Source organism: Rhinatrema bivittatum, chromosome 2 (assembly GCF_901001135.1).
Source record: "Rhinatrema bivittatum chromosome 2, aRhiBiv1.1, whole genome shotgun sequence".
In the NCBI taxonomy this organism is placed as follows: Eukaryota; Metazoa; Chordata; class Amphibia; order Gymnophiona; family Rhinatrematidae; genus Rhinatrema; species Rhinatrema bivittatum.
Window position 1 is genome coordinate 822060650 of NC_042616.1, and position 18574 is coordinate 822079223.

Here is an 18574-nt window from a genome sequence, read left to right on the forward strand (position 1 = left end):
GAAGTCGTGCCTCAAGGACTACTGCACTACTAGATCCAAAGAAGATATCTCTAGCTACCAGCCTGTTTGATTCGCTGGTGCTGCCACCATCTCTCTTCTGGCAATTCTTCGGAAGAGTTATCCATAAGTGGGTTTTGGACGTACCCCAGCTTTGCCACTTCTGTTGAAGTTTCACTGATGTCCATAGCAGCTAAGCTATTGCTGCTGAGTTCAACACCTCATCCAGTTTCAATATTGAAGAGGTTACCCTTAGAAGTGGGGTTGGATGTACCCAACATCTCCACTTTCGCTGAAGGTTCAGTGACATCATTACAGCTGAGCTGTTGCTGCGGAATGCAACACCTCATCCCGTTACTTACTGAAGAGATATCTTTAGAAGTGGGGTTGGACGTACCCAACATCTCCACTCTCGCTGAAGGTTCAGTGAAGCCATAGCAGCTAAGCTATTGCTGCTGAGTTCAACACCTCATCCAGTTTCAATATTGAAGAGGTTACCCTTAGAAGTGGGGTTGGACGTACCCTAACATCACCACTTCCATTGAAGTTTCAGTGGCGTCTATAGCAGTTAGCTATTGCTGCTAAACTCTACCATCTCTCATCCAGCATCATCTACTGGAGAGTCATCTGTAAAAGTGGATTTTGGACATTCTTCAACATCACCACTTCCACTGAATTCCTCAGTAATGTCCACAGCAGCTCTACCCATTGCTGTTGATATCACCAATAACACTTTGAAAGATTCTTCCAAATCTCAAGAGCCACCTGTCACCTTTGCAGAAGATGAAGTAGAAATTAAGATCAAAGAGATTCTGGATGTTCGCAACAGAGGCAAGAATTTTGAATACCTTCTGATTTGGGAAGGCTTCGGCCCCAATTTAATCGCTTGGGAGCCTCAGACCAATATCTTGGATAAAGAGATGCTTCATCAGTTTCACCTCGCGCATCCTTTGAAGCCTGGTACCTGAAGAGAAGATCGCCCTTTGAAGGGGGGTACTGTTGCGTCCGTCGCTGCTCAACGCCCTCACTACGCCCTCTCTACCTCTGTGGCGACTCCCTCTGGGTCTGATGGACAGTTTGCGGCCGCGGCGTCTCCATGCTGTCTCCCTCCGGCATCCCCGGACCGGCTCGACGCTGCGGATCCGCCATGTTCCTGATAATGTAGGGTGCGCGTGCTATGATGTATGTATCAGTAAGGGCACGAACCTCGGGGGCATCCCCCTGAATTGACGTCATCCGCTTCCAATACAAAAGGTCTCAACATTTGCTAACAAATCGAGTTAGCAAGGACAAGAATACGGACTCGTTAAGGATTCGTTCAAGCTACTCTGCCTCCTCGGACTTACCAGGAGTACCCGCTTTTCGGGGTCCTCGCTCTCTTTTCTTTATTTCAGATTGCAGATAGGAACCGGTACTCGCTCCTCGAGGGCCCATGTTCCTGAACACTCTGAAGATTCTCTACTGCCTGGAAGCTATCGCAGATATAGACATTTGTGAGTTACTTTCGCTCTCTCAGAGCTTTCCCTGGAACCAGGTACTCGCTCTTCGAGGGCCTAACCCTTTCCAGCTACTGAGCCTCTTTAAGACCTTATGTGAGATTGTCATCTAGTTCTGGCTATGAACACAGCATACCCTGTCTACTCACTATCTATAGTCTTTCTATAGCTCAGCAACACTGGGATCGCTGTTCCAGTACCTGAGGGACTTCATCCCTGCCGGGAATATCTATTCACTACTGCCACCTCTGGTGGTTCTACTAACCTGTTTAATAAAAGAACTATCTGTGTCTGTCTCCATACCCAAACCTAGCCGGTGGTCCCTCTCAGGATATCCACCTGGGTGCGTTGTCATCTGCCATCAGCCCAGGGATCCACCTACCCATCTATATGCCTCTACAGCTGAGTTCCCTCTCTAAGCACTCCGCTGGTACAGGTTGCTACTCCTTCCCCATCAGGAGTCTTCAACAACAGATTCATAAGAGATTGTTATCTACTCCATCTACAGTAGTTGAGCATTTCAGATTGCTAACTCCACCTATGGAGCATTACAAACTGCTAACTCCTCCTTCCTTAGGAGTAGATCATAACAAGATTGCTAACTCCTCCCTCCACAGGAGCAGATTCCTAACAGATTGCTAACTCCTCCCCTCTCGAGGAGTAAAACATAACAAGATTGCTAATTCCTCCTCCCATAGGAGTATCCAGCATCAGATTCACAACAGATTGCTAACTCCTCCCCTCTCGAGGGGGAGAGCATAACAGTTCCTGAAGGAAACCACGAAAGTGACTTTCATCCTTTCTCGCTTAGAGGGAAAGGCTCTAGCATGGGCTTCTCCGTTGTGGGAACGCTTCGACCCCATGCTCTCCCAGCTGTCAGAGTTCATCACTGTATGCAAGCAGACCTTCGGAGACACAGGCCATCAAGCAGTAACCAGCCATAACCTTCTCCACATCCGTCATGGGTTGAAAACCCTCTCTGAATAAATGGTGGAATTCAGGACCCGGGTTACTGAGGACGGGTGGCAAGAAGATTGTCTGCAAACCATCTTCCTAGATGGTCTCTCCAGTGCTCTCAAAGATGAACTCGCCATCCATGAGACTCCCACATCTCTAGAGGATCTGATCTCCCTAACCGGGAAGATCGACCACCGACTTTGGCAACGGCGACTAGAAGTAAAGGCCTCTCGATCTCCTACTCCATGCCCAACGCGTGCTGAAAGTACTCCATCTAAGGCTTTATCAGCATCACCGCCTCCCTCTGAGGAACCTATGCAGGTCAACCGTGGGCGACTATCTCCGACCGAACGCCTTTGGCGGAGAAAGGAAGGTATCTGTCTTTACTGAGGTGCCTCCGGACATCTTCGGCAGTCATGCCCAATTCGACCGGGAAACTGCAATGCCTAAGCCAGGCGAGGGTCCCAAGCTTGGGCGCTACTGTCACTGGCCCCCAACTTCTACTTCCAGTCTCCCTTGGCATCGAGTCTCGCTCCTTCACCACCACTGCCCTTGTCGACACTGGGGCAAGTGGCAGTTTCATCATGGATGACATCATTAAACTCCTAAACATCCCTCTATAGCCCTAGATGTGTCTCTCCGCATCGCATCCATCCAAGGGGAACTTCTCCCAGGACTCATCACCCACTGAACAGCGGCCATCCATCTCACCGTGGGAACTCTCCACAAGGAGGAGATGTCTTTCTACGTTCTGAAACATTCTACACATCCAGTCATCCTAGGGCTTCCCTGGCTCCAGGTACACGGACCTCAATTAGATTGGCATTCTCTGCAGTTGGTGCAATGGGGTCCCAAGTGACAGAAGACCTGTTTAAGACAAGTGTCTCCAGTGGTAACCGTCCTAAAGTCCACCCTCACCAGGTTGCCAACCCAGTACGCCGAGTTTGAGGACGTCTTCTCGAAGCAAAAGGCAGACACGTTTCTTCCACTTCGCAAACTGAATTTCCCTATAGAGCTTCTGCCTGGCACAACGCCCCCCAAGGGCAGAACCTATCCATTGTCTTGTCCAGAAACCTTAGCTATGTCTGAATATATTAAGGAAAACCTAGAAAAAGGGTTCATCAGACCTTCCAACTCTCCCGCAGGAGCGTGTTTCTTCTTTGTCATGAAAAAGGACGGAGGATTGCGTCCTTGCATTGATTATAGAGGGCTTAATGCCATAACCCGAAAGGATCGGTACCTGTTGCCCCTCATCAGTGAGCTGTTTGACTGCCTCCAAGGGGCCCGGATCTTCACGAAGTTGGATCTAAGGGGTGCGTACAATCTTGTACGCATCCAACCGGAAGATATTTGGAAGACCACATTCAACACTAGGGATGGTCACTACGAGTATATCGTGATGCCCTTCAGCCTCTGTAACACCCCTGCCATCTTTCAATGTCTTATGAACAAAATTCTCTGAGATCTCCTATATTCCTTTGTGGTCGTATACCTTGACAACATCCTGATCTTCTCAAAGGATCTAGAGTTACATCATGATCATGTCAAGACCGTACTTCAATGCCTGAGAGAGAACCACCTCTATGCCAAACTGTAAAAATGCATCTCGAGCAAATCCGCCTGCCCTTTCTAGGGTATATCATCTCCGATTGAGGATTCTATATGGATCCAGAAAAGCTTCAAGGAATTCGAGACTGGCTTCCTCCAACCGCTTCCAGCCCCCACTGAACCCTGGTCAAGCATATCGACAGATTTCATCACGGATCTACCACCGTCTCAAAACAACACATTGATCTGGGTCATCATTGACTGCTTTTCTAAAATGGGTCACTTCATCCCTCTGTGAGGCCTTCCATCAGCCCCAGAACTGGCCAAACTGTTCCTGAAGCATGTCTTTTGCCTCTATGTTCTCCCAAAAGAGATTATATCAGACTGGGGACCACAGTTTGCCGCAAGGTACTGGCGCTCCTTATGTAAGAAGTTCAACATCACGTTGAATTTCATGTCGGCCTATCACCACCAGGCCAACAGCCAAACAGAAAGAACCAATCGGACCCTGAAGACTTTCCTCCATTCGTACGTGAATGATCAGCAGAACAACTGGTCCGACCTGCTGCCCTGGGCCGAGTTGTCCATAATACCCACATCTCTGCTGCCACCGAAATATTGCCATTCTCCGTGGCGTTTGGCTGACAACCACGTTTACCACTGCCAGTACCTCTCTCTGTTCCATCACCAGCTGCCCAATTCACAGCTCACACCATTCGTCAGGTGTGGAACCAGGTAACGGAACATCTTAACCAGGCCGCTGAACATTCCAAGCATACCTCAGATGCCCACAGACGTCCCGCTGCACTCTTCCAATCTGGCCAGAAGGTGTGGCTAAGCACCCGACACATAAGGCTGCAACTCCCTTCACATCGTCTGGCACCTAAATACATTGGTCCATTCCCGGTATTCCAAAGAGTGGGAGCAGTCTCTTAACAGCTGCAATTACCATGTGCCATGGGTATTCATAATACCTTCCACGTTTCCCTGCTGAAGCCGCTAGTCCTCTCCTAGCCCTCTCACAGAGATCCCTCGCCTCCTCGGATCTCCACAAAACCAGACTCCACCCTCCAGGTGGCCTGCTCACCTCTTCAACTCCTCTGCAGATTTCGGGTCAGCCTCTCCAGCAGCAGCCACAAGCTCCTCCAGGCCTCAGCGTCCAGCGGTGACGGTCACCAGACCTACCTAAGCACACCAGGCCTCACGGAGGGGCTCGGCATCCTCCGTGGCATTAGCCCTACCCCTAGGCGTGAGCGCGCGGACCGCCCGGTCCCTTAAAAGGCCAGGGGCAGGTCCAAGCTCTGCAGCGCGCCCTGATTGAACGCACTATTAAAGGAAGTGCCTGCCTGCACTTCCTTGCCTGGCAATCGAGTCAACACCGAGTGTGTTCTAGTTTGCCTCCAGGTCTCATCGCCTGTTCCAGTCTTGTTCCAGTCCTGTTCCAGCGTCCTTCTGTTCCAGCGTCCTTCTGTTCCAGTGTCCGTCTTCTCCTACATTCCCCCAGGTAGTACCTCTTGGAATGACTCTCTGGTACTGACCTCTGCCTGTTCATGACTATGCTGACTGCTGCCTGGATACTGACCTCTGCCTATCTATTCAACCACGTCTGACCTCTGGAACCTGACCTCTGCTTTGGCTGACTACTCTCGGACTGACCTTTGGGACTTGACCTCCGCTATTACTGACAGTGCCGCCTTGATTCTGGCCCTGCTCCTAGCCTTGTCATCTCAGACTCTGTTCTGGCCTTCTCTGGTCCTCCAGACCTCCAGCCTTGATGTCGACCGCGCACCCTTGATCCTGGTGGGCACACCCCAGAACTTTCTTTCTGGGAGACCCTGTGAGGCCCACCTAAGTCCAAGCAGCCCGGGTCCCCAAGGGCTCCACCCAGGGGGACCTCGGGCTTCCAGTGGTGAAGCTCCAGCTAGCCTCTGTCTCCTCCTGTGTGCCACCTCTTGGTGGCAGGTGCTTCCTGGGTCCGACCAGGGAGCCTCCATACACTGCTCCAGAACAAGGCGCAACAGTATTGGCCACGGAGAAAATTTATTGGATCATGGGGATTAGCTAATAGCCTAAGTTATTTATTTATTTAATAGCTTTTATATACCGATCACCGTTTGCACATCTTATCAGTTTACAGGAAACAGTAACATTTACATGGAACAATTGTTATGATATATAGTTAGCAAGGGTGTAAATAAATACAATAGTCAGAGAGTAAACTAAAGTGCTATGAGAGTAGTAGTATTAACATAAGTATGTTGGACAAAGTCCAGATGGTAGCAAGATTATATTTAGCAGGGAAAAGAATACTAAATCATTCAGAACATGTCATAACTAGGTATAATGGGTAAGGTAAATATGAACAGGTGATAATGAAGAAGATTACCGTGGGGGCAATGGGGGAGTTGAAGAAAAAGAAGGGGAGATGAGGGGAGGCAGGGGGAGCAGATAAAGATAGGGATTGCTTAAGGGCGTACTTGGTGGGAAAAATGGGGTTATTCAAACGCTTGTTTGAAAAGCTATGTCTTTAATTTTTTTTTTAATGTCTGTGTAGATGGCTCGATGTCGAGTTTGAGAGACATGGTGTTCCAGAGGGATGGCCCTGCTATCGAGAGAGCTCGATTTCTTGTCAAGGAGAGGTGTGTGAGTTTGGGAGAGGGTGTGTGGATTATTCCTTGGTATGCAGATCTGGTGGGTCTATTGGAGGTATGGAAGCATAGGGAAGTCTTGTAGCCAGTCTATGTCATCATTGAATAGTGTCTTGAGCATAAGGTTAATCTTTGTATTGAATTCTTGAAGAGATAGGGAGCCATTGTAGGTTTTTTAGGGTGGGGGTGATATGGTCTTTCTTCCGTGTGTTAGTGAGTATTCTGGCAGTAGCATTCTGTAGTAATTGTAGAGGTTTGATGGTGGAGGTTGGGAGGCCTAGGAAGAGGGAGTTGCAATAATCAATTTTGGAGAATATGATGGTCTGCAGAACAGTGTGAAAGTCGTTGGCGTGTAGGAGGGGTCTTAACTTCTTTAATACATGTAGCTTGAAGCTCATCTATATGAATTTCCATGTGATGAGTGCTATTGGCTATACAGTGATTCAGATGCACATTTTGGATGCACTAATTCCCATATTCAATCGGGGGTTATGGATGCATTTCCAAATCATGCATTCAATCGCATATTAAGCCATGCACAGTGGCTAGCACACAGTATTGGATCGGTCTGTATGTTCTCAAGGTCAAGATTTGCTAGTAATTACATCAATTAAGGAGGTAAGGTTAGTTGCCACACATTAGCCCTGCATTATGGAATGTGCTTCCATCTGATTTACATGCTGTAGTTAGATCTTTAGTCTAAAGATCTAAAAAATAATTATTTCAGCAGGGTTTTGGTAATTTTATTATAATTTGAATCTTCTATTTTTTATTGTTTATGTCCATGTACTTGTTTTACCATGTCTGTAGTCTTTGATTTAAATTTATATTTATGTACTATGTTCCTTGTCTGGAATGACTGTTGCTGAGATAAGCGGGTTGTAAGCTATTTTAAATATTTAAATATAGCACTTACAAAATGCTAACTTGTACATGAACTTCTGAACCCCTCCTTGGAGCAACCCAAATCACCCCATTTTTTATCCTTTCACATTTACATGCAATGCTGCTAGTACTATTTATGTGCATACATGCTTATTACTCATGTAACTTCCAGTTTTACACATGTAAACATTCTGAAAATGTACCCCTTAATACCTCTTTGAAATACCTCTTCATCTTAACAAAGCTGATGTTTCTGACGTCTAGGACCTTCACTGCCCATGCTCTAATCCTGAAGCACCCCACCCTGTGATCTCTGAATCCATTATGACATCAGAAACACTCTCCCCATTGCTAAACACCAGGTTCAGTATCACCCCTCATGTGCTGGTTCTGTTAGTTCTTCCTGCAGACAAACCAGGACTTCCTTATTTCTTGGTGACACTACAGCTGGGATGTCCCAATCAACCGCTGGAAGACTGAAATCACTAAACAATAGCACCTTCCCTGTCATAGCAATTTTCTGAATGTCTTTAACTTAAATTTCTATTTATTTCTTCTGCCTTTGAAGGAGGTCTGTGTATCATTCCACTATAAATAGATGTTTCATTCCCTCTTTCCAGATTAACCCACATAGCCTTCTCCCTTTCTATGCAGGCCTTCCTGATAGTATATTCCTATCCCAGTCATGATTCACTGGGTACCATGGGCTCAATATTCAATTCTTATCTAGCTAAGAAAGTTAGGCAGATAAACTTATCCAGATATCATAGCCAGGATATTCAGCAGTGCGACTGTGCCACTGAATGTATCCAGATAAGTTTATCCTGTTAACTTTAAATCCGCTTGATAGCAGGTCTTGTTAACTTATCCCACCTACCACTTTGACAGATAAATACTTAGACGGATAAGTGGTAGCCACCTAACACAGCTGAATATTTAAATCCTGCTACTTAGCCAGATAAGTCTCTACTAGTACTACACTGGCAGATCATCTTTCATCTCCCTCTTCTACTTTCATTTTTTTTTTAACACACACATTTATCAAATACTTTAAAAGTATTGGAGTGGAGGAGAAGCCTAGTGGTTACAGCAGTGGGCTATAAACCAAAAGACCAGCATTTGAGTCCTGCTGTTGCTCCTTGTGGCCTTAGGCAAGTCACTTTACCCTCCATTGCCTCAGGTACAAAATTAGGCCTGGATTTATCAAAATGCGATAAGTATCGCATGCGATAGCAAAAGGGGCGTTGTTTATGAAGATATACAGTTTATCGCAATTTGCACTAATTATGAGAGAGAGAGAGAGAGAGAGAGAGAGAGAGACTAGCCATAATGTCCTCTCTCTAGATTGGTATTTGTATCCCTCAAGGTGAGGTTTAGATATTAGTGTAGGGGGTTAGGGGCCACTTTGACATTCAACGTGAGACGTACAAACAGAACAGTGGTTTCTTGTGAAGATTTGATGGCCTTCGGAGAGAGGAAACTCACCCAAAGATGAGATTTGGCCAATGTTCTCTCCACCTAGCTTGATGTTACCCAGGTAGAGTCCATCAAGCTAGGTTGAGAGAACATTGCACAAATCTCATCTTTGGGTGAGTTTCCTCACTCCAAAGGCCATCAAATCTTCACAAGAGTTCGTACATCTCATGTTGAATGTCAAAGTGGCCCCTAACCCCCTACACTGATACCTAAACCTCACCTCGAGTTACTAGGTGGGCGTACCATAGGGATACAAATATCTATCTAGGTAGAAGACATTACGGCTAGGTTCTCTCTCTCTCTCCTCCAGGAGCTTCAATTCACCAGGCAAACCCAGTCTACTTCCCATGTTTTTCAAATTTGCATCACACCATACAATATGGTGCTATCTCATGCGTTAACGGGGCTTTTCACATGCAAAAATGACTTAGTGCATTATGATAAATGGCCCCTTAGATTGTAAGCCCTCTGGGGATAGGGAAATACCTACAGTACCTGAATGTAATCCACTTTGAAGCACTGTAAAAAGTGGAATATAAATCTAAATTAAATAAATAAAAGTTGGTGTAGTGTTTGATCTGCACTTTGCATGCAGCTTTCCTTGGTTTTGTATCCAAGAAATTTCTTTTCCTTCTGTATTGTAATGCTGTTTCATTTTTTATCCCCAGATGAAAATGCTGATGCAGAGGCTGTGCTAAAAGAAGCTACTGCTCTGCTGGAGTGCAAGTTTGGGTTTGTAGCCAGTACCATTCAGGTGGAGAAGTACCTGGAAGACATGTCTTACTGCTGGCAGTGCCAGGACCCTAAGGACTGACCTTTCACTGGCTCACCCTTCCTCTCTTTTGTTGAGCAGGAAGTCATAGCTGCCTAAAACTGTCATTCATTTGTATCTCCCAGAACCAGAGATAGAGAGATGGCAATGAACAGAGTGGACGTTCTGGATGACACATTATCAATCCACTGCCCAGGAGCTACACTCTTTTCCCAGCCTTCTTCCTGACCCGAAGGAATGGGAGAAATCCCAGCTTAATCCCAGTGCTCTTTCTACTCTCTTTATGTGAATTTGACAGATATCTATTCTTTGGGCCTTCCCTAGGTCCTTTCCTGCCAAACTGAGGCAGATTTTGAGCACTGCCAATGATTTGCTCCATATTTTCTATCTACAGCTCATAGTGTACAATGAAATAGAAACACCATGGCCTCGAGAAATGAGACAAGTATGTGCAACCATTGCTCACTAAAGACAGAAAAGAAGCTTCATAATCCCAGGAAAAAATGCACAGTGCGTCTAATATGGATGCTGAAGATGCTCTCCAGTGCAGGAAGTGATAGAAAATGCTCCTATAAAGAGATCATGGATTTTATAATAATAATATGGATGCTGAAGATGCTCTCCAGTCCAGGAAGTGATAGAAAATGCTCCTATAAAGAGATCATGGATTTTATAATAATAATATGGATGCTGAAGATGCTCTCCAGTCCAGGAAGTGATAGAAAATGCTCCTATAAAGAGATCATGGATTTTAGTGTATTTTCACTCTGTTTAAGCAAATTTAGTCCATATTTGTCCCAATATCCTCCTTCACGGGATTTTGTTAGTGTTCTACCTTTTACTGTTGTTATCTCAGTGTGAGGTGCCTTTGCCCTAAAAGCCAGCAACCAATGAAAACTTTATAACTATTCAGAAGAAAGAGATGTGTAAAATAGCAGAATCCATTCCATAGCTCCTAGTGGCTTCTACAGGCCTCCACTGACACAAGAGAAAGAGAAGAGAGACTGCCAAGCTGGTGCCCTGGACATGATGTCTTCCTGAACTTTATAAAAGGACCTCTTTTCCAGCACTTGCATTGTATGTGATGCTGATATACATTTATATAGCTCTTTCTGACATATGGTTTTCCAGCCAACTTACAAAGCACTGAGCCTTGACCTCTCTCTGAACCTTTTACACTGCCAGCTGTGATTTCTCCCAATGCCATCACATGGATTACACCCTGGACATATGCTACCTGGTGTAATGTTACTTCGTGGTGGCTAACACAGACCTAAGAAGTGATTCTGAGTTTCAGCATCTGCAGAATGCAATCAGCAATGTTTCTCTAAGTGCTGGACACAGACAAGCTCTAGGTGTGATTTCCTAGCTTATTCTGAATTGTTCCCATACATTAGTAGCCAAGCTAGAGCACATAGAAATGACTGAGAGATGTTCCCTATTAGAAATTTGTCATTCTCTTGTTGCTTTTCTATATCAGAACATTATGGAGTGCAATCAGCCTGACCATTAGATATTGCAATAAGACAGGAAGTCCAAGAAAGCCCTTATTTCTAGCAGACCATAATCAAAATAATCATCCAAATACACTAAATACAAACAGATGCCTTAAAGACATTGTTGGTGAGGGTCTGATCTGGGTGGTGTGTGTTACTCTTGATGACTTTTTCTCTCTCTGGTTCTGTCACTCTCTGCCTATGCAGCTTTCTTCCTACATTCCAAAGTGAACTGTGAATCCAAGAGCCCTACGTGAACCCCTGTACAATGCCTGTAACAAGGTCAGAATCATCAGTGATGGGATACTGTGCAATTACTGTGTCGTATATTGTGAACTCTGTAACTGATCTCTCCTAAGCGTCAACCTGAAAATGTCCTACCCCAAAGCAGAGCACTCTAGGCCACACCAGAACAAGCAACTCATAGAACAGGGATTCTTTCTGCAAACTTAGAATATCCCAACATCAAACTCTGCTGCATAAAAAATATGTAAGTGAGCAGAGGGAAAGGTGAGGAGGTGCTTGAACTATTTTATTACGTATCCAGGGCATAGATGCTGGAGCTAACCCTTCTCTGGCTTCTTCTCACTACTCCCAATGTCTCACCGGAGTCAGTGCCCTTCTGCCTAGAAAGTTGCAGAATGCATGAAAATCTCCCAGTACATCTGTCCTCCTTCTTGGGAAGAGAAGTAATTTCCACAAAGAGGAATTTAGAATTAATATTGGCTTCAAAACTATAAGTGAGGTTTTCCCCCTTCTCCACTGTATAATACATTGGAGCATATCTCTTCCCTTCTCAAGGCTGAGGTGCACGAGTAGCCTCAGTATGGAAAATAGAAAGATGTTGTGGACAGCGGGAGATGATCCTGTGTGCCCCTTCAAAGCCACCACAGGGTGAGGGACGACTTGCTGGTAGCAGTGGCAGGGCACTTAGTGCAGGTAGCTGGGATCAGTGAGTGAGAGACAGTCATGCATCTGCCAAAAAAGAAATATATAAACATTTTCAGGTTTACAGCTATTAATGTTGTGAGTGGATGTTCCAGTTTATGAATCAAGAGTTGTTTGGTGCTGCCAGTACACTTTTCTTATTGTAAACATTAATTGGGATAGAGATAGATATCTTTTCTATAAATAGCTTGCAGAAAGGACATGAACAAAGGTATTTTTCATATTATAAGAGTACAGAAAGACTTCTTTCACAGAATGGTCAGAGCATATATGGATCTCTCACTGTGGATATACTATGTTACTACTATATTAATTTACATTTCTAGACAACCTTCCTTGTACCAAAGTACAATCCAAACCTGTTTACAAAAAAAATATAATAATAATATTTATTTATTTATTTAAAGTTTTTCTATACCGGCATTCGCGATGGGTATCGCATCATGTCGGTTTACAATTAACAAGTGAAGAGGTAACAAGAGGTCATAAATAACAATAAATAACATAAATTATAAAGGTAGTAGTAATAGTAAACAATATACAAGTGAAAGTTAAGGGATGCAGTTACAATAAAACAAGGGAGTAATATAACTTGGAACAGAGAAAAGAAGCAGGGGTTTTTTAAACTAAATACATATATGCCTATCAATGATTTGAGGTAATAACGAATTGCCCTAATGCTGTGGAGTTTATTGCTATGTTAAGGTATTTATTGCTATGTTAAGGTAAAGTCAGAGTGAATGGTCAAAGAATGATTAAGGTTCAGTTTAGGTCAGGAAATGCTTTCATAAAAAGCCACGTTTTGAGTCTTTTCCTGAATGTGGGGAGGCAGGGTTCCTGTCGCAAGTCTGGTGGGATGGAGTTCCACATTGTTGGTCCTGCGGTGGAAAAAGCCCTGTCTCTGGTTGTTATGTGTCGCATGGTTTTGGAATGTGGTACTTGTAAGGATTCTTTGTAGGACACTCTGATTGGTCTATTGGAAGTAAATTTTTTGAGAGGAATTTGAAGGTTGAGCTGAGAGTGTTGATGTATGGTTTTGTAAATAATGGTGATGGATTTATATAGAATTCTGTAGTGAATTGGCAGCCAATGTAAGTCTTTGAGAATTGGTGATATGTGGTCTCTTCTCCGAGTGTTTGTTAATATTCTTGCAGCCGTGTTTTGAACCATCTGAAGGGGTTTAGTGTGAGAAGAAGGAAGACCTAATAGTAAAGAGTTACAGTAATCTAGTTTAGCGAATATTATTGATTGAAGAATTGATCTGTAGTCTTGAAAGTGAAACAGTGGTCTTATTCTTTTTAAGACTTGGAGTTTGTAGAAGCAGTCCTTAGTAGTTTGATTTATGAATGATTTAAGGTTTAGTTTATTATCGAAGATAGCTCCTAGGTTTCTTACTTGTGGGGTTTGTAAATTGGGTGGTGGATTTGCGTCTGTGTTACTGTTTTCGGTGGAAATTAGGAGGAGTTCGCTTTTTGAAGAGTTTAGTATTAGATTAAATAAACATACAATAATCATTAATGTAATCCATCAACAAACATACATCAGTAAAATAAATGAATGTAAAACAGTAATACATAAAAAATGCAGCAATATATCAAACTATAGGATGCAGAAAAATTTCTCTCATTTTACCATATTGCTAAATATACCCTGCTAGTTAGCTGGCTTTGTATAACCAGCTAACTAGCACAGCCGCATAGTGGTTGAATATGGACCTCCTCATATTTCTCAAATATAATAAGCAATTACCAAAAAGCTCAAAGTATAATTCAATAAATAATAAATAAAACAGATGTGTTGCCTAATAATAAATAAAGTTCCTAGATGCCATCAATGACTGCTTCATTCATATAGCAGTGGGTCATGGAACCAAGAGGGGAACTGTATTAGATCTAGTTCTGATTGGAATGCAGGACCTGCTGCACACATAAAGGTGGTGGACTGCTTGCCAACAGTGATTATAATGTAATAAAATTTGACCATAAAAATGGCTCATGTGCACCCATATACATGTCTATATAGGCACTCGCAAAGTTGCTACTGTATTTTATAACCTAAATGGAAATGATATGCGCAGGTTATAAAATATAAGTACATATGCGGACACAAATTTTCACATATGTAAAACCATGAGCCATGTAAGTTCGGACTTATGAGGATAAATAACGATTTATACAACTATGTAGAGGCACATAGCCAGATATGTCTGAAAAATACTAACATAGAAACATAGAAATGACGGCAGAAGAAGACCAAACGGCCCATCCAGTCTGCCCAGCAAGCCACGCACTTCATCCATTCCCCCCCCCCCCCCCCCTTTTTCTCCCTCCCACCCGTCACTATTGGCTTCCAGCACCCTCCGGCCCCAACTCCCTTCCACCCCTCCACCAATGCAGAGAGCAGCGCCGTATCCGCATCCCAGTGAACATCCAGCTCAATCAGGGGTAGCAACCGCCGCAACAAGCAGGCCACACCCCTGCCCCATACTCTTACCCACCCCTGCTTTGTTTGTTTGTTTGTTTGTTGTTTTTTTTTGGAGATGGCAGCCCTCCGTGAAGGCGGAACACCAACCACTGGCCACTGGCATCCCGCTCCGTGAATGCCTCTGTGGCTACTGCCGCTCCGTGCAGTGTTTTGCTGCCTGAAGGTGGAACACCAACTACTGGCCACTGGCATCCCACTCCGTGAATGCCTCTGTGGCTACTGCCGCTCTGTGCAGTGTTTTGCTGCCTGAAGGTGGAACACCAACTACTGGCCACTGGCATCCCGCTCCGTGAATGCCTCTGTGGCTACTGCCGCTCCGTGCAGTGTTTTGCTGCCTCCTCTTTATTTACGCCCACTAGATGGATCCACAGTGTTTATCCCATACCCCTTTGAAGTCTTTCACAGTTTTAGACTTCACCACTTCCTCCGGAAGGGCATTCCAGGCATCCACCACCCTTTCCGTGAAGAAATACTTCCTGACATTGGTTCTTAGTCTTCCTCCCTGGAGCCTCAGCTCGTGACTTCTGGTTCTGCTGATTTTTTTCTGACGGAAAAGGTTTGTCGTTGTCTTTGGATCATTAAAGGTTTTCAAGTATCTGAAAGTCTGAATCATATCACCCCTGCTTCTCCTTTCCTCCAGGGTGTACATATTTAGATTCTTCAATCTCTCCTCGTATGTCATCCGATGAAGATCCTCCACCTTCCTGGTCGACCTTCTCTGTACCGTTTCCATCTTGTCTTTGTCTCTTTGTAGATAGGGTCTCCAGAACTGAACACAGTACTCCAGGTGAGGCCTCACCAAGGACCTGTACAAGGGGATAATCACTTCCCTTTTCTTACTCGATATTCCTCTCTCTATGCAGCCCAGCATTCTTCTGGCTTTTGCTATCACCTTGTCGCATTGTTTCGCAGACTTCATATCATTAGACACTATCACCCCAAGGTCCCTCTCCTGCTCCGTGCACATCAGCCTTTCCCCCCCATCGAATACAGTTCATTCGGATTTCCACTCCCCATATGCATGACTTTGCACTTCTTGGCATTGAATCTCAGCTGCCATATCTTCGACCACTCTTCCAGTTTCCTTAAATCCCGTCTCATTCTCTCCACTCCTTCCGGCGTGTCCACTCTGTTGCAGATCTTAGTGTGATCCGCAAAAAGACAAACCTTACCTTCTATCCCGTCCGCAATGTCGCTCACAAAGATATTGAACAGGACCGGTCCCAACACCGATCCTTGCGGTACACCACTTAAAACCGCTCTCTCTTCAGAGAAAGTTCCATTTACCATCACACATTGTCTTCTGTCCGTCAACCAATTTGCAATCCAGGTCAACACCTCGGCACTCACTCGTAAGCTTCTCGTTTTATTCACCAGTCTCCTGTGCGGAACCGTATCAAAAGCTTTGCTGAAATCCAAGTAGATGACATCGAGCGCTCTTCCTCGATCCAATTCCTTGGTTACCCAGTCAAAAAAGTCAATCAGATTTGTCTGACAGGATCTTCCCCTGGTGAATCCATGTTGCCTCTGGTCCATCAATTCTCCGGACTGTAGATAGTTCACTATTCTCTCTTTCAGCAGTGACTCCATTACTTTTCCCACCACTGAAGTGAGGCTAACTGGTCTGTAGTTACCAGCCTCCTCTCTGTTCCCACTCTTGTGAAGCGGGACCACCACTGCTCTTCTCCAATCTCTTGGTACCACTCCTGTTTCTAGGGATCTATTGAACAGGTCACACAGCGGACCCGCCAGAACATCTATGAGCTCCCTCAGTATCCTTGGATGAATCCCATCAGGCCCCATGGCTTTGTCCACTTTCAGATTCTTTAGCTCTTTCCATACATTTTCTACTGTAAACGGGTTTTCTTCTATTCTACTTCCTTCCAGTTTCTTGTTGTGTAGAGATTAGAGATGTGAATCGTGTCCTCGATCGTCTTAACGATCGATTTCGGCTGGGAGGGGGAGGGAATCGTATCGTTGCCGTTTGGGTGTTTAGAATATCGTGAAAATCGTTAAAATCGTGAACCGGCACACTAAAACCCCCTAAAACCCACCCCCGACCCTTTAAATTAAATCCCCCACCCCCAAATGCCTTAAATTACCCTGGGATCCAGCGGCGGTCCATAGCTAAATCGGGGGAAGAGGGAGGGCAGGAAAACCGGCACACTAAATCCCCCTAAAACCCACCCCGACCCTTTAAATTAAATCCCCCCCCTCCCGACCCCCCAAATGCCTTAAAGTACCCTGGTGTCCAGCGGCGGTCCGAAACGGGCTCCTGCTGTTGAAGCGTGTTTCAGCCGGCGCCATTTTGCAAAATGGCCGCCGCAAAATGGCGGCGGCCATAGACCAACACGATTCGACCGCAGGAGGTCGCTTCCGGATCCCCGCTGGACTTTTGGCAAGTCTTGTGGGGGTCAGGAGGCCCCCCCAAGCTGGCCAAAAGTCTCTGGGGGTCCAGCGGGAGTCCGGGAGCGATCTCCTGCCGCAAATCGTTTTCCGTACGGATAATGGCGCTGGCCATACGCGTATGGCCGGCGCCATTTTCCATACGGAAAATGGCGCCGGCAGGAGATCAACTGCAGGAGGTCGTTCAGCGAGGGTTCCGAGTGTATTAAATGCCATTTCCTCAGGGACTAGCTCATTGGAGATCTCCTATTGGGCTGGCAGGGATGCCAGCTTCTGAGTTTAAGGAAGGCTATTGTTCCCTGCATGGGTGGCTGCAGCTGACATATAAAAGCACCAAAAGAAAAAAAAAGGTTTTCTTTCCAACCCTCAGCAACCAAGTATATATGAATCATCTGGGTCAATCAGATCAGTTAAATACCATCCCCATTTTTATATTAAGTAACTCATGTGAGGAGAATACAATCCAATCTTAAAGGCTGAGGAAGTTGAATGCTAACCAAAAGGAAAGTATAAACTTATAAGAAGCACCAGCAGTGATCAGTCTAAGTTATCAACTCAGAAAAAGATTGAGAAGATATAAAGTCATTCTAGAGAGAATCATGGGGGATGATGTGAGTGCTGGCAGCACCTGGACTCAAGATCACACTTTTCTCCTAAGCTGTTGTGAGTCCATCTCTGGGTGTGCTCTGGTCCTGCAAAGTCCATATCAATGTGAGTATGTACATGTACATGTCTGTTCCGTGTGAATGTATTTTGCATTGACCTGTGTGTGTATTTGTGCTGTTTGGAGTTTTGTAAAAATAAAGTTCAAAGGTTTCAATGCAAATCACTTGATGAAATTGTTCTCATTGATTTAATTTCCCATTCTTTTCTTATGATGGTAACTGTCATTTAAATTATTAGAAACAGTACCTTTAAAGAGTGCTATGTGTAATTACTTTTACAGACTAAGGGCCTCATTTTCCAAGCTATTTACCGCGTGCGATAAATTCGCAAATCGCGCTAACAGCCGTTAACGCGATTTGCGAATGCAAATTAGGGATTAGGTATTCAGGGGGCGGAGTATATTTAAAGCAGGAACAAGCTTATCGTGTGCGGCGAAACAGCCGCAGTGGTAGCGCGGCTGCTACCGCGGCTAATAACTACAACCCCCGAATGTGCGTTAGGGACTGCGATACAGGCAATTGGCATTGGAGATGAAATTGTTCTCATTGGAGACTCCTTCTCCAATGCCCTTAAAAGATGGGACAGTGCCCTCTCATCCATCAACTGTCTACTTACTCAACTTAACCTTGCCCTAAACCCCAACAAAACCGAACTTATGAATCATTTCACCGCACCCCTTACACCTTACCTACCCCCTCACCCAACTCTCCCCTTGTTCCCCCTGTCCTCTCGCAATCAGTAAGAGACCTAGGAGTCACACTTGACCCTCAATTCTGCTTACAGAAATTCATCTCC

General features: G+C 45.0%; 1 protein-coding gene across 1 annotated transcript in view; it reads left to right on the forward strand.

The window, feature by feature from the left end:
• The window catches only part of LOC115083419 (zinc transporter 2-like), a 106792-nt gene extending 96971 nt beyond the window's left edge, over positions 1-9821 (forward strand). The window contains exon 8 of the mRNA XM_029587224.1: positions 9676-9821. Within this exon, the coding sequence (XP_029443084.1) occupies positions 9676-9821 (146 nt within the window). The remainder of the gene's footprint in view (positions 1-9675) is intronic.
• The last annotated feature ends 8753 nt before the right edge of the window (positions 9822-18574 follow it).